General features: G+C 48.6%; 1 protein-coding gene across 1 annotated transcript; it reads right to left on the bottom strand.

Moving 5' to 3' along the window:
* Positions 1–34: 34 nt before the first annotated feature.
* On the bottom strand, positions 35–16755 carry NOXA1 (NADPH oxidase activator 1). The gene is made up of 15 exons (XM_010564614.1): positions 16579–16755; positions 15025–15107; positions 13335–13443; positions 11012–11146; positions 9832–9939; positions 9044–9103; positions 8417–8454; positions 7576–7717; positions 4972–5025; positions 3685–3757; positions 3438–3490; positions 2347–2516; positions 1555–1660; positions 1344–1467; positions 35–1115 (listed from the first exon to the last, which is right to left on the bottom strand). Exons 1-15 carry the CDS (start codon positions 16750–16752, stop codon positions 1018–1020), a joined length of 1527 nt encoding a protein of 508 aa, XP_010562916.1. The 5' UTR covers positions 16753–16755; the 3' UTR covers positions 35–1017.
* Positions 16756–16796: the final 41 nt, after the last annotated feature.

Raw genomic sequence — 16796 nt, 5'->3', positions numbered from 1 at the left:
AAAAGACAAGTAGAAGTTGATTTAAGAGCTACCAACTCTGGCTCAGGGTTTATTTTATATTCAAGTTACACAGTCCAGCTTTGTCAGACACCAAATCCATAGCAGCTCCAGGCACTTGAGTGTTTTATTTAGATCAGCAGAGCCCAGCACAGCTCAGCTGCAGGAACTGGACAGTCATTTCAGTCCTTCCAGCTCCAGCCACCAGCCCAGCACCATGCTGCTCAGCCAGCCCTCTCCCCAGCCCTTCCAAGGCTCTGCCAAAGCCCAGGGCTAGTCTGAGCAGGGGTTTTTCCACAACTACCTCTCCTCTGTGCTGCAAGACCCCTGCCCAGGCAGCATGAAGTAGTGACATCCAGGCAGGACTTAAGGGCTTAAGAAAAGAGCCAAAGCCATCTGGGCTGAGGCATGGTCAGAACCCTTTGGCTCTGGCAGATCCATTTGCTGTGGAAAATGATACACAGTGGTCCTAACCCAAGGTGTTATCCCATATACCCCACTGCAGACTGGTTAGAAAAGCCTTTTCAAAGAGCAGCATCTCTCTGTCTGGTAGAGCTAAGGATGTGACCCAAGAGCCTGGGGAACAGGGCTCTGTCTCCTGCTCACAGACAGCTATCCTTGGCTTCATTACAGTGAGGCTCAGCCTTCCCAGCCTGAACTTGAGCAACAAGGGAGAGGCAGTGAAGACCTCCATCCAAAGGAACCTCTTCCCACCCAGCAGTCTGAGCCGCTCAGGTCTGAGCTACCACATGGACATTTCCCACAGCCAAACTCTCCCTTCTCTCTGCCCTGCACAGACACATCTTTGGCAGTGTAAGCACAGAGGTAAAAATGCCAGGTCTGGGAACAGGCTGTAGAAAATGCTGTTGGACTGCTGGAACTGACCCCATGGGATCTGTGAGTGGGGGACATCCCCTGTCCAGGTTCAGCAGAGCTCCTGGCTGTGGCCCGAATGAGCTGGGTCTGGTGTCTCCCACCCCTTGGAGACAGTCCAGTCAGGCAGGAAAAGGCTCCTGTTCGCTATAGGAAGGCAGCACCACAAGCGGTCTGGGTTGCAAAGCATTTGGGGAAGATGCCAGTCTTGCCATCACAGTGTCCTTCGAGCCAGTCCTCATTCACTGAGAAAATGTAAAGGAGCAGAATAAGCCCTGGCTCATATGAATGGGGTTAGCAAGAGTTTTCATGGCTAGAATTTAACTCTGGGCAAAACCCAGCACAAGCCTGTACCTCCTGAGAGTATAAGCCTGAGACAGCACTGGAGAGGCCATCCATTCCCCAGTCCCTCCCTGCAACAGACTCCAAAAGCCTGCCCCAGTTCAAGCCTGCAGACCAGACCGGAGAGCTACCTTCAGAAAGAACATCCAGCACATCTCCCTTGCTGAATTCCAGGTCCCCCGGTCCCTGCGCAAGGTAAGAGTGTTGGGCCAGCATCCGGTAGAGGACAGGTCTGCCCGAGTGGGAGTCCGAGTCCTACAGGACAAAGTCAGCATGGAGGTTGCAAGGCAAAGCAGAGATTTGAGTCCAGCACAGCAGAGAAGCTTGTCACAGCCCACATACCTGGCAGCAGAGCGTCAGCCTGCCATATGTCAGCTGCTGCCACATCTTTCCCAGATCCTCCTCTCCCGAAACTGCACCAAGTTCTTTGCCATCCAAATTCCTGTAGCTGCAAGGGTTCATTAACACGGCTCAAATCATCTCACTTAAAACCAAACTTTGAGGCAAGCCTAGCCCTCTACCATCTTCAGTCTTCAAAGTCCCCTTTGTAAGCCAGCTCTGAGCTTGTCATCTTGCACAATGACATCAGGCCACCCCGCACGCTCAGTGGGCAGAAACAGCACTGTTAGGGAGTGACACTGTCACCTCCTCACACACTTACTTGAGGGGAAGACCCTAAACTCTCCTGACTACACTGACTGTGTGCCCCCAGGGCTGTCATAATCAGGAGGACCTCACCCCAGGACCAACTCCCCAGTTGCTCTGCATTGATCCTAGTGTATCTCAAAGGCTGAGCTGAGCAGGAGAAAATCCAATATACAGCAGCTGCACCTGCACAGACATTTTCTTTCTGTTCACCCATTTCTTGACCATGGTACAGTTTCCTGGGAAAGATCTTTTGGGCCTCCAAAGCCCATGGAGCACATGCTGTTCTCCAAACCAAAAGCCATGGTAAGGTTAGCCCTGCAAGGAAGTCTGTGTGCTGAAATTCTGCTAGAGTACTTTGACCTCACTCCAACATTCCCAGGAGACCAGACACAGGTCTGTATCCTCAGGGGAATGGCTACTGCCACACCATCACATACACACTCATGCACTGAGAGTGCCAGAGGGCCTGGCTGTGCTGCAGTGTACCTCAGCTTCCCTCGCTCTGCCTGCTGGCCAAACCGTTCCCTCAGCAGAGCCCGCAGGTCTGGCAGAGATGGCACCTCGCCTGCCCTCACCACCACGGTGCACTCGCAATGCGCTCTCAGCACAACAGGTCTGTCTGTGCTGGATGAAGCTTCTCCGTGGGTCAGTGGGATCTGCCGAGAGATGTAGCACCATAAACAGTCTGGTTATTCAGGACTCTTCATATCAAGAGGTGACACAGACACAACCCCTTGGCTCAGTGCTACCTCGTGACAGTAGAGCAGCATCAAAATGCAGATCTGAATTTCAGAGGAGGAACTACAGATTCAAAACCTGGTATCAAATGTTCCTCCCATGACTCAGGAAGCCTGTTTCGGGGTCTGATCGCACAGGTACCTCCCAATCTCTAACCTATATGAGCAGGGCCGCAATTCCTCCAGCCACCTGGAGAGGTGTAGCCAAGTCCCCATGCTCTGCTGCCTCGTCTGAAATACAGCTGACAAAAAATGGCTCCAAAAGCCCTACAAAGAGGGGTGGCAAAGACAAAGGGAGCAGAGCTGACCTGCAGCTGGCACTGCCAGAGAGGTGCTATCCCCAAGTGGACACAGGAGTGATTCCAGCTCCATCACACACGGTGGTTGATAATGACATGGAGGTGCATCAGAGGACATCATCCCAGAAGAATGCAAATGTGAATAAACTGTGGTACCCAGACCGACAGAGACAGAAAATGTCGCACAGGAGGAGGGGGAAAGGGACAGCAGGTAGTTCGAAGGCAGTGCTCTCTTGCAAAATGGGCTGAAGAGTACGTGCCTGAGAACACTGCTGTGTCTGGGGCTCTTGGCTCCTTGGAGGGTGGCAAAAGGGCACTGCCCTCATAAGACTCAACCTTGGGCTGCCTCACAAAATTGTATGGTCCCAAACTTGGGAGCGGTGGAGGAAAGACCACATGGGAGCCTCTCTTTGGAATGGGAAAATGGGCAGAGGATTTTGGGGCAGCTCAGGAATTTTGGAGGGTCTGGCCAGGAATCTTGCACTTTTCACAGCCTTGATCTCTTGAGGCTGTGCCAGCTTCAGCTTGTGAAACACCTTACCTTGAAGTCCATTTGGGCATCATTTAAAGAGGCATTTTCTCCCCCAGGAGATTCTGCAGAACAAAAAAAGAGCAGAGGAACAGCACCTGCAGTCAGCAGAAGCCCCCAGCAGCTCTTCTGCAACCTGCTAGCACACAGGCAGCCATGGCTGCAGTGGGCAACCAGCCTCCCCACGTACCCCTAAAGCAGAGGGGTTTGGGCACAGCTTCATATAACACCCACTGATGTCCCTGGCCCAGGGGACTACCTGGCTTCTGCTTCACATGGAGTCGGCTGGGAGGCACCTGGGCAGGAGGGAGGGGAATCCCATTGCTGATCTTCTGCAACAGAACAGCATCAGAAAGGAGTGAGCAGAAGACACTGGAGACTCAGCAAGGCTGGTGTGCATGACAGACTCTGCAGCCAGCTATAAATTTCTGGGTGTAACCCCAGAGAGAGCCCCAGGGAGATCAGCTCATTAAATGGCTGGACGAGGTGGAGCACTCAGGCTCTTAAATGGTCTCTGGAGCTCTTGTGGGTAGCAGGGGTGATGAGAGGTTTGGTGGAACACTTCCTTGGCCTCCTGCCCCTTGCTGGGTTGGTGCTGGAGCAGAGGGAGGCTGCTCACACTGTGCTGAGGGCTCTCCCCACCATCTGCTGGCTCACATGGGATCTTGGGCTGGTTCACAGTGAGAAATCCACAGAGCAAATGCCCAAGTGTGTGCTATGGCCAGGGATTCATTGCGGGGGGGGGGGGGGGGAAAAAAAAAAAAAAAAAAAAAAAAATCACAGCAACATCAGAATAACCATGTCCTTCAAAAATCTCTCACAAGAATAAGGGTCTGAACTGCACCTTTCCACACTGGGTTCAGATGGAAAATGATTGGGATCATGTGTGGATATGCCTGTGGTGGAGACGGGAGATGAAGGAAGTTCTCCTAAATCGAAGGTGAGGATTTAGGGCTTAGGCATGTGGCCTCAGGGCAAAAAGCTGTGCCTGTTTAAAATATTACTGTCCCACTGCAGGGGATTAACCTACTCTCACTCTGCTAGTGAACTAGAACACACAAACACTCCTCACCTGGTTCTGTGCTACATCTAGTGGCTATAAACATCATGTGAGCAGGCTGGATGAACATGTGCCTCAAGCCCTCAAACTCATCATTGTGTTCCAGTGCCTCAACAAGTTACAGTGGGTCAGGAAAGCCATGGCAGCTGCTCATCTTTGTGTGCTCCATCAGCCCATGGCAGATAAGAGATAACAATACCTAGATCAGCTTGTGATACAAGCTAATGAGGCTTGGCTATATGTCCAAGCCCCCAGATTTTGCTGTGAAAAGATCCAATGTATATAAAAAAATAAGCACTTTTCCTGCTCTGAACTCTTCTGTTGTTCCTGTTCAAGAGCACTTGTCTTCAGTCAAGGTGTCTCAGTGTTTCACACTCTATGTTTCTCTTCCACAGTTGTCCTGTCCTGTGATAATCTTACAAATAAGTGTCCCATATGTATCTTTTGGTCCCTTCCTCACCCCTGGTTGCAAGGTTGTCAGCTCACCCATTTATCCATCTTTGAGGCAGGCTCCAGGAGAGAGCTCGGTATGCGCAGCTTCTGTGGGACACAAAGCAGAGCAGGTTGAGACAGGAGCTGCTGCTGTGGCAGATGCAGGCCCAGCCCACCGAGCCCCATCTTCTGTTAGCCCCACTCTGCCCTGCTTTGGCCCTTGCAAACCACCACTGCCTGCTTGCCCTACTGCAACACAAATGTGCCCACCGGGTCGCATACAGTAGCCCACGTGGCTTGTGCTCAGAAATTGCTGAACAAAATCCAATGGTCCTTTTGCATCTTTTTCTGCTGAAAAGCAGTGCTGCTCATTGAGTGGCTGTGATGTAACAGACCAAACACCCACCAAGCCCAACACCCTGCTCCTAAAACAGATGCTTAGGCAGAGAGCAGCAAGGATGTCGAGAGACACCAGTCCAGCAGCATTTCTATGTCTTCTGATAATCACTGCTATAGAGCTATTAATTTCAATTCATCATTGTGAGTAATTATGCTTTTTTTTTTTCCCAGTGTCTATTATTTTCATAGAATCATACAATAGTTTGGGCTGGAAAGGACCTTAAAGATCATCTAGTTCCAACCCCCCTGCCATGGGCAGGGACAACTCCCACTAGACCAGGTTGCTCAAAGCCCCATCCACCCTGACCTTGAACGCTTCCAGGGATGGGGCATCCACAACTTCTCTGGGCAACCTGTTCCAGTGCCTCACCACCCTCACAATAAATAATTTTTTCCTAATATCTAATCTAAATCTACCCTCTTTCAGTTTAAAACCACTACCCCTCATCCTATCATTACACTCCCTGTTAAAGAGTCCCTGCCCATCTTTCCTGTAGGCCCCCTTTAAGTACTGGAAGGCTGCTATAAGGTGTCCCCAGAGCCTTCTCTTCTCCAGGCTGAACAACTGCAACTCCTCAGCCTGTCCTCATAGGAGAGACTCTCCAGCCTTCTGATCATCTTTGTGGCCCTCCTCTGGACTTGCTCCAACAGGTCCATGTCCTTCTTACGTTGGGGGCCCCACATGTGAATGCAGTATTCTAGGTGGGGTCTCATCAGAGCAGAGCAGAGGGGGAGAATCACCTCCCTTGACCTGCTGGTCGCGCTTCTTTTGATGCAGCCCAGAACGCGATTGTCTTTCTGGGCTGTGAGTGCACATTGCTGGCTCATGTTCAGTTTTTCATCCACTAATACCCCTAAGTCCTTCTCCTCAGGGCTGCTCTCAGTCCACTCATCTCCCAGCCTGTATTTATGCTTGGGATTGCCCTAACCCATGTGCAGGCCTTGTACTTGGCCTTGTTGAACTTCATGAGGTTTGCACAGACCCACCTCTCTAGCCTGTTAAGGTCCCTGTAGATGGCATCCCTTCCCTCCAGCATGTCGACTGCACCACACAGCTTGGTGTTGTCAGCAAACTTGCTGAGTGTGCACTCAATCCCGCTGTCTGTGTGACTGACAAAGATGTTAAACAGCGCCAGTCCCAATACCAACCCCTGAGAAATGCCACTCGTCACTTGCCACTTTACATTTTTGACTTGGAATTTCATCTGTCACTGCACTGAGCAGTCAACCAGTACATTCAAATACTTCTGTAACTGTTTATTGTTAGCTCCAGGTACTTCAGGCTATGCTGAATGGTTTGATTGTCTGCCATGGCACATGGTCACCTTAAGAAGCACTATATCACTACCCCTATTACTGTATCACTTATGAATATGCTAAATGTTTAGGTCACAACAGATTCTCTGTAGGGACATCCTTTAGAAAAAAAGAAATAAAGAAAAACCTGTTCATTTATGTCCACCCTTTATTTCTATATTTTTAACCTGTTATCAGTCCTCAGAGCACTGCCTCTCTTACTCACACAGCTCACTGTTTTTTTGGTGGTCTTGTGAAGAATCTTTTGACTTTTTTTGGAAATATAGGCAGATAATACTTTCACTGGCTCAACCTAATCCAGGTATGCACTGGCTCTTTCAAAGAACTTAAGTAGACATATGAGAAATGGCTTCTGTCAACAGAAGATTTTCCATGTTGTCATATTTATCTGTTTCTATTCAATCTGTTTACACTATAGTTTCCTAGTCTGCAGAAAGATGTCAGATTTGCTGGACTAATTCCTTAGGTCTTCTCTAGAGCCCTTTATAAAACCTGCCTGCACAGCTGAAACCCTCTCAAAACCTTCCCAAAGTTAATTTAACAGAGGCAATCCACACCAGGTAAGGACCAATCTGTCTCCTCAGCTCCGTTAGAGCTCTCAGGTGACAAATACTGCTCTAAATGGTGGTCCTTGGTGAGCTCTGTTATCCTACACAATTCTACAACAGGATCCTGTGTGGTGGAGAGCACAAGGGCCCAAAAAGATGCCCGTGTGGAGCTACAGAGATGAATGACAGAAGCCAGTGGGAGCCAAGTATCAGAGAAATCCATGGTTAGCAACTGGTCTGTGGAAATGAGCTCCTGAACTCATCCTCTGCTCTGCAGTGCTAGAAGTGGGTCCCCAAGGAATGTGCTCAGAGGATTGCAGCAGCTCCTCTTCACAGGCAGGGCTGTGGTCTCTGCTGGTGGGGATGGGCTGGAAAGCCCACCCGTTTTCCTTACCTGTCCATCATGTATGACCGTAGCCCAGCCATCCACTCCTCTCGCCAGCACAAAGACCAAACTGCTGGCTTTCACTGCCAACTTCTCTGAGTCCTCAGGGTAATAATGGGACAAAACTCGATAGTAGCCTGACTCACTGTCTCTGAAAAGAAAGAATAAGAGCACCTTTACTAACCCTGGAGTTCTGGTGCTGGATGGCTTTGATCCAGAACATTGCATGGATCCAAACTGGCACATGCCAAAAGTTTCAGGTGTTGGGAAATTATGATTTCCATTGTTACTCTTTGGTCCAACTGAGAACGAAAGGAGCTTGGAAAACACCTATTTCCCAAATGCAACTGCATCATTTCTCCAGATCAAAACAATTATTAAACTCAGCCCTGAAGTACTGCTGGTACAGTATCACCAAAACAAACGATTTTCATGGTTTTTGAACCAAGGCTGATTTTGGCTCAGCAGAGCAGGGCTGGGAGTGAGTATTTGGAAGCCTTGTCCTGGGAACTAGGATGGGAGAGCTGAGCATACTCTGCCACAGACCTGGGCAGGCCCCACAAACTCTGCTTCCATTCCCCAACCATGGCACGATCTACGCCTGTCTCCCAAGACTATTGAATCAACTCCTGCAAACTGCCCTGAGATTCTTGCACGAGAGATGCCACTGAACTGCAGTGTCTTTTGCAGCCACACAAGCCTTTGCATGTTTGTCATTCACTCCACCCTTGGTGAGAAGTGGGTGTGGATCCCACAGAGTCTTCAGACAAAGACATTGGAGAACAAAACACGACCTTCTGAACAGAAATATTGAGAGGAGAGTTGGACCAAGGTGGAACTGAACACTTACCGCAGAGCATCAGCGCTGGGTTCATAAAAGCCCTGTTTCTGTGGGAAGAACAACAGTATCTATTTATAACAGTACCTTATACAGCAAGTGTGCCACCTTAATTACTGTCCCTCTGAATACTACACTGTGGTATTTTGTCTTTACTTTTGACCATGTTTGTCACACCACAGTACCCAGACAGAAGTCTGCTGCTCCACACCTTACCAGGATGTACCTTCTATTTCTCCCCCTCCCCCTTTGTCCCATCAGGAGGTGAGTAACAACATCTTTTCCCCTACCCCTGGTTCTAAGAAACCCATCTTACAGTGCAAGGCAGCCATGCTTATGCTGACAAATTTACTAAAGTGCTGGGCAAACGCATGTTGAGCATAGCAAAGTCTCCACTGCTGTTTTGACATGGCAAAGAGACAAAAATGCATCTTCAAAGGGTTGGAGACTCACACCACCGAGTCCCTTCCAGCTAGTGCTGAAGCCTACCACCTGGCTTTGAGCGGCCCCATGGGTCTAGTCTGATATTGCATGTTTTGTTTCAACAGTATTTCTTACCCTGATGGTGTTAGGATCTGAGGCCCTACCTGGAGCTCCACGACAGCTCCATTCCTCCTTTCACAGCTATGTCCTGCTCACCTGAGGCCTGAGAGGCTCGAAGCCAATGTACTCATCATTGGGAATGATGGATGAGATCACCTGTTGGAGGACAAAGTAATGACTGAATCCAGGCTGGATGAAGAGACTCTCAAACTTCATGCAAGGTTATCTACTCAGACCCGTTTCCATCCGACATCCTAAGGTCAGGCATAAAGTAGAGCCATACACATAGTGGAAAAAGTAGAGCTGGATTCCCAAAACAGCTTCAACAGTTCGTGTCCCTCTTTCCAAGATTTCTTTAAAAGTATGTGAATGAATTACTTTCCCTTTCCTTTATTCATGTTGGAGCTCTCTGGCCTGTGGCACTTCTGCTGACTGCACTGGTCACAGAAGGGATCAGAGAAATTCTCCGTTGACTTGCATTAAGGGATTTGTCTCCCAAGAGCCTGCCTGTCCCACTGGCAACACAGTAGTGAGTAGGAGCATGCTGGAAGAATGTGCCCCTCTTGAAAATGTCATTGTCAGCAAAAGGACAACCACAGCGTTCCATAAGTACCTGCTTTGCTTTTTCAGAGTTTAAAGTGACCAAGACTGGGAAGGGTTTTTAGCACCAAAGTACATTTTTGATAGAAGAGGTGGCAAATGTAACAAAGTTTGGCTTCTGTGTCCCAGATGCCTTGACTGGCTGCAAGCCCTGACAATCCTGCTCTTCGGTCTCCACCAGCACAATGATCAGTGGAGTGGCCAACAGTAATACTCTCTGGAGAAGTCAGAAGGTGGGATTTTAATCTGTTTGCTGTTAATCTTAACAATTACATGCCTGTTACCTTTGGTTTACCCAGGAAATCTTTTGAATCCAGCTGTTCGACTTCCTTCTTTCGTGGTCTGAAAAATTCCCCAAGAGGAACTTGCATGGGCTCTAAAAACAGATGGTCCTAGGGCAGGGAAAGCAGATAAGGGGAAAGCCATCAATTAATATTAAATGAAACATAACAGCAGTGAAAAGCAAATATAGCTTCCCTGTGTGTGCAAGATCAGCTCCAGGAAGATATTGGGGCAAAAATTATGGCTGTGAACTTGAAAAAGGTCACTCAGGTTTAACAAGCACTTGCAAACTAAGAGCTCAGCAGCCACTACCCAGTGTTGAGTCAAAGACTAATTCTGTTGGTATGGGGTGGGTGGGAAGAGAGGGCAGTGGAGTAAGGTTTATTAAACAAACCTTCTAAGCAGTTTTTCTATTTGACTTCAAATGTTTTTTTTTCTCCTCTGTTCAACCACTGAGTAGCATGCTAATAGCAAATATAAATAATAGACTCATGCAAAGCACAAATGTGATGCTAGAAGAGATGATCAGATTAAAAAAAAGTGATCAGCTCTTAGAAAGGATACAAATAAGATAAGGCAGTATGGAGGTAGTAAAATAACGAACCCTCCAGGAAGAGTAAATCAGAGATCTGCAAGTCATTCCTGATCATAAAAGAGTCTAACAGGAAACTATTATTTAGAACCAACCCTGGAAACACTTTTACACTCTACTTAAGCTCTAAAAGTGATTGTCATTAATATCCGAACTGCCGCCAATTCTTATGAAGGCCAAAGGGACTCAAAAAAGTCAGCCTGTCATGAAAAGGGACACCCTCCAAACCTGCACTCGCAGGGGTTCTGCACTTAAACACTGCATAAGGCAACTTGTTTTACATTACAAGTATGAATAGAACTAAGCTCCTGAACAGCAGGGACTAGAAAGCAACCTCCCCAACCTGAGAGGTTATCTGACAATTCTCCACTATGGTGTTTATCTGCTTTGAAGGACCTGGGGGTGATGGAGTTACTTGATTAGCTGAAGCACTAATTTGGTAGAGCATCACATACAAATGGCTTAGACTCTGTTACCAGGTGACCAAACAGATGGGTAGACAAGAAAACCCAAACATAGAACAATTAGCACATTCTTATCTCATATTTCTCAACTTAAGTCCAATGCACATACCCAGGAGGTGGTCTTACCTGCACACGCTCAAGGGCCAGGTCCAGGATTGCTGTCCTTCCTTCAGGTCTCCATACAACAGCCTTATCTAGGGTGACTCTGGCCTCCTGCCACTGCTGCAGCCGGCACTGCGCTGCTGCAGTGCTGTACAGCACCTGGAGCAGGCAAGGAGGGAGCAGAACTCAGAGGGCTGAGACCAAGCAGACACCCAACATGACTTACTGAACTCAGCCAAGAAACAGAGACCAAGCACTGAAACACCACAGGTATAGCAAGAGCCCCAATCTACTCCCCACTGGCCACAGGAAAGGCACTCTGACCAGCACAGCTGAAAAAACTTCATAATCAGAGTGGAAAAAGATAAAAGCTGTACCTCCAGGCTAGCTACTGGGTGTGCTAGAGGTGCTAGCTCTGTTCAAGGCAAGGAGAGGTGTGGGGAACACTAGATGAAGACTCTGGTACCAAGTAAGTTTTAATCTTATCCTTCCTACATCTGAAAGGCCAGGAAGGATTTTCTTGGGTTTCTTTCTGCATGCAACTAGGTAATATTTTTTGTTGTGCAGAGCAATTCTGACTTCCTTTCACTGCAAAATAACTTACCTGAAACTATTTCACATTGTAGTGGGCTGTGAATGTGCAAATTTTCAGCTGTAGCTTGTTACCCTTTGGCAGCATGTAAGTATGTTCAGTGGTGAAGTAGCAAAGTGTGGGAGTATTATAAACTGCCTTGATCTACACGCTGAATTAAGAGTGGGAGATCTCCTGTCACTGGCCAACAGTCAGTGTATGGAAAAGCTGCTGGCCTACAAGGTGGAAATGTGTCTTAACAGACTCACTATCTTACATGATAGGGTTATCAGCTTATAAATTGCTTTGTGGTATCTGGATGCAAGCAGTGCTTGGGACAGAGGTGCAGCTAATAGGATGCTTTCTCTTTACTCCTTAATCGTGACAGCAGAAGACTGCTGTTTGGTGGGGATGGGGAACGGCAGTCCTGAACATCTACAGGAACTGCAGAGGTAATCCCTCTTAGAGAAGCAAGACAGCAGTTCAGTTCTCACTCAGAAGTGCTCTAATCTTGAAAGTGGCAAGTATTTCTGAATACAGCATATCTCCCTAGAGAAGATTAGATGCAGCATGTGAGAGGCCATGCATGGGGAAAGCTGATGGCACAGTTCTGCAGGAGGATTATGTTTGTGCATTTTGAAAAATGAGCTACAGGTAGATGTATGATTGAGATACAGTTGAATCAGGATGCAAACCCTGAGTCTGGAGTGCCAGCACAGTGAGAGCACATGTCCTGGCAATGCCTAGAGCACACAGAGTGAGGGACTGTGTGTTCATGCCAGAAGGGGTACCAACCTCCTCTGGATGGCCTCCAGGCACTCCTGCAGACCTGCACCTTTCAAAGGGAACTTATTGTTTCTAAGTGTGTGTGAGCTCAGAGAAGGCAGTGCTGTGGCACTGAAACTGTTAAAAACAATGAAGTTTGGATGTTAAGGACAGTTTCTTCCTGCCAGGTATAAGGTGCATGAACACTGACCAAGACTGAATGACGGGTTTCTGGGCATGCTTGACTTGAGTTACACAATGACTCCTCACTCCTGCAGAAGTAAAGAATTGAATACTCCTTCCTGTATCTGCTTTTCAGTCTGTGTGTGTGGACTCAGGACAGAAGACAAAATGAACCCTCGCAATAAAGTACAATTTCTAGGGTCTTTTATATTCCAAATATTACAAATATTTACAATCAGTTCAGACTTAGATCTTTTTTGAACAGGATGTGGCAGGTTGACTCCCTGTAACAGTGTAAGAGCTGCAGAGTGAAGTGTTATAGAAGCAAAACACAGCTTGCAGCCCAGCGTGTAAGTTTAGACACAGAGATAATGTTAAGACCAGTTGCTACAGTTGGAAAGACAGGCTTTCATGCACATAAGTTTTAGTCTTCACTATGGACCAATTTTGTTCCCATCTGTCTATGCTCCAACCTATTTCAGCTTTTAATGCTGAGGAGTTCACAAAACTTACATGCATATTTACACACATGTAAGTGTAAATATTACATGGATAGATAAGCTAAAAAAGCCCAATATACACATTCCTGTGCATCTGCTCTGAACAATTTTACTTTTTAAGCTGCGTAATTTGCTAAACTCTTCAGAGATGACATTGTTTTATGACTTTTATAATTAAGTTCCTTTATTAAAAAAAAGTGCAGGCAGAAATTTTTACTGTTCTAATGTACTGTCTTGAGAAGCTCTTGGGTTACTAATGCCTACTGCTGAAGACCTGATGAATATCCCCAACAGAGGGGAAGGACTGCTGAGGCAGGTTGACTCTTACCTCCCATGCATAGAGTATGTGCCTCAGTCCCAGCTGCTTGTAATCAATGAAGGGATTTTTTCTTAGATGACTGAAGGCCATATGATAGTCAGAGAGAGCTTCTTCGTACCTACAATGCAGAGATTGCAGAAGAAACTGAGACTCAAAAAGCTGAAGACTCTAAGAAGTTAAAAAATCAAGCTAGCAAAACCCCATGTATTCTTCTCTATAGCCTGAAAGAGGAGAGCTGCACCAGAGATGCGTGCCATCTTGTGATCACAGACAATTCCCTGTCCTCTCCTTGTTGGTAGTTAGTACAAAATGAACGTGGTGTGTCTCTCATGAACAGTAGGTTTTGATCCCTGAAATAGTCACAATTCCAAGGAGGAGAAAATGTAAAGAACAGAGATTAACAAATGCTGTGAGCTCCTTGCCCAGCTTGCTGCTGGAAGTTTTGTCCCAGCAGATGTCTCGGGGGAGAAGCAAGGGCTGGGAAAACCCTGCTGCTGATGAGCAGTGAGTGTACATGCATGGTCAGAGCAATGCAAGCAGAAATTTAGAGAAACTCTAAGGATAAGCAGTGCATTAAGTCTGAATTTACACCAGCTATGCAACTGAAATCAAAACAGGTTCCCCCTGAGGCTGCAGGTGGTGAAAGGAAGGGTCCAGGAAGGTCTATGCAGTGGTCACCCGACCAAGAACCAGTGAGCACAGCCAAGAGAAGGTACCCAGGTGGATGTGGGTGGCTGGGAGCAGCTTCTGATGAGGGAAGGAGCCATGGGGTGCTGGTGGCCATCACCTCCTTGGGCAGGAGGCAGGTCTGCCAGCTCTGCTGCCCTGACCTGCTGCACAGTGTGTGTGCTCAGGGCAGCCTTGCTCTGCTTCTGCTGGCTGCAGCACAGTGCTGGGAGCAGAGCGGAGCAGCTCCAGCATGCCGGCCAGTACTCTACCATCCCTGACTGCAGCTCTGCTGGCAGAGGCATAGAGCGTGTAGCTGCTTGACTGGCCAGCTGTGAGTGCAGAACTTCTCACTTTAATTCCCTCCCAGAAATATAGTAATTTTGTAGAAATTAAGGTCTGGAAAATATGGGGAAAATAACAGGAAAGAGAATAACTGAACTTCAAAGGTAAGAAGGGACCTGTAAAATCCTCCACCCACCTCCCTGAGCAGGATGTCACTGTGATTTAACCATGGAAACAATGAGTAATCAATCCCATGACACTAGTGAAGCAACATTAAATCACTGAGATTTAGATCAGGCCCACAAACTCAGCTGTCAGCAGAGAGTGAGAGTCAGACACTCTGGGCAGACTGCATTTTTAGGAAGGCCAGACTCACGTGTACCACATGAAGGTACACCAAACAGTACAATTACATTTTTTTCATTCCCAAAGAAAATCTGAATGGTAGTGTAACCTCCTAGCAGCCCTGCATAGAGGAGCAGCTTCTTTCTCTGTGTGTATGGGACAGTAATGTCATATATTAGCCACCCCTGGTTCCCCAGAGTTGTGCAGCTTGTATCTCCTCAGCCTTACCAGACACAAGTCTTGCTGACCTGTGACACAGTTTACAAGGCCAAACTGGACCTTATGAACTGTTTAAGATTCCTGGAAGAACTGAATTTTAGAACTATAGAATCATTTAGGTTTAGGAATAAAGAATGACTAAAAGGAGAAAACCGAAGATGAAATGGACACGCGCCTCACTTACATTTCCAGCTGCAGATGGACAAACCCTCTCTGAAAGAAGCCAACAGCTAGGGAGTTGTCCTTTGCGACGGTTTTATCAAATGACTAAGGAGAAAAACACAGACATATCCCAAGGATCAGTTAGGATCTCTCCCATCGATGCCTGGGTATATGCACCCAGACAGCCATGACCAAGCTGTGCTTGCACCAGGCACAGAGGCCGTCCCTGGGCTCGTGACCAGCTCCTCTGGACTGACTAGCGCAGGGCTGCGATCCAAGCCGAGGGGCAGGAGACAGCTCCAAGTCATCTTTCAGGTCTTGGCTCTGTATGAACTCAGCTTCAGGTTTGTGTCCTTCTTTGGTAAAATGGACTGGACATTAATGAGCTGTTTGCCATCTGGCACCTTGTAATGGGAAAACTGTGTTGCCTGGAGTAGAGCTTGCCCTGACAGTGGGAGCAGCAGGACTAGTCAGGCTGGGGAAGGCTGATTGAAGCAGCCTACGGTGATGAATACATGAAAGGGTGCAAGGGAGGGAGCTGAACAGCTTCACACAATGCACCTGTAAGCCAATATTTCTGGTTGTTTCACAGCTAAATACAGGCAAGTATTAGCAAAGCTGGTAGCAGCTCATGGCTGCTGGTTCAAAGTAACACTGTACTAGGAAGACTGTCTTAATGTCTTTCTGAGAAGGCTAGGAGGTGTGCTCCTTCGCTTATCATTGCAAAGAGATGACATGTAGATAACGAACCAAGCCTGAAACCCCAGACCTTCCTGATACTGCCTAGACAGGGATAGCATTGCAGGGGTGAAAATATGTTGCAGGTGGTCGGGCAGTGACTGCGCCTCTCAGTGAGGTGGCAGCTGGCTTCTCCCGTGACTCCAACAGCACAACTTGCTTTAACAGTCTGCTTTATTGTGCTATAAAAGAGAAAAAATAAACAACCAACTGTTGACCTTCACGGAAGTATAGCCAAGCTTCTTCCCTGTCAGTGCCCATTCACTGGGGCAAAGAAGTCTCCCTTGGGCACCGTCGTGCTGTGCTCACTGTTGTCCCTTATAGCCACTGCCCGGCCCAGGGCTCTGCGGCTCTGCCCCGGCCTCTCCGGCACAGCCGGAGCTGCTCTTTATGCTATTTAAGAAACAGCTTGTATGCATCTCCTCGCTGGGCAGCTGACAGAGAGACAGACAGACGTGCAGACATGCTAGGTGCTGTCATAAAAAGGCTTTCCCTCGGGGCGCTTGCCCACCCGCACCAGCGCAGGCAGGTGCCCTCCCTGTCCAAAGGGCAGCGGTTTCTTTTGGGCGGTCCCGACCGCTCCTGCGGCGCCGTCCGGGGCCGCGGCGGCTGCAGGGCTCCTCGTTCTGTGTTCGCCACCGCTCCCGTTCCTGCCGTTAGCTGGACGTGCAGGATAAGGAACGCTGGATCTGAATTCGTTGGAGTTTCAGCATCGTTCCCTCAAAAATCGAAAGGGGACAGTCGGGCCGCCCGCTCCGCCGCGTCCCTCCCTGGGGCTGTCCCCGCCCCGAGGAGCCGGCTCGCCCCCGGCCCCAACCTGCCCCGCGGCCCCGCTCACCTTCAGGGCCTCCTCGGGCCTCCCCGCCAGCAGCTGCACGCAGCCCATGTTGAAACAGATCCTGGACGGCGGCTCCGGGATGCCGGCGAAGATATCCAGGGCGGCGTCCCAGTCCCCGCCGTCGGCCGCCAGCACGCCCTCATGCCAGCGCCTCACCAGCTCCCGGTACGCCATGGCCCGCGGCTCCCCGGGCTCTGCCGGGCGCCCGGCGGGGCCTC

This window comes from Haliaeetus leucocephalus, unplaced genomic scaffold, assembly GCF_000737465.1.
Source record: "Haliaeetus leucocephalus isolate CR32 unplaced genomic scaffold, Haliaeetus_leucocephalus-4.0 Scaffold183, whole genome shotgun sequence".
Lineage (NCBI taxonomy): Eukaryota > Metazoa > Chordata > Aves > Accipitriformes > Accipitridae > Haliaeetus > Haliaeetus leucocephalus.
The sequence above is the reverse complement of the archived record's forward strand: the minus strand, read 5'-3'. Positions and strand labels throughout refer to the sequence as shown.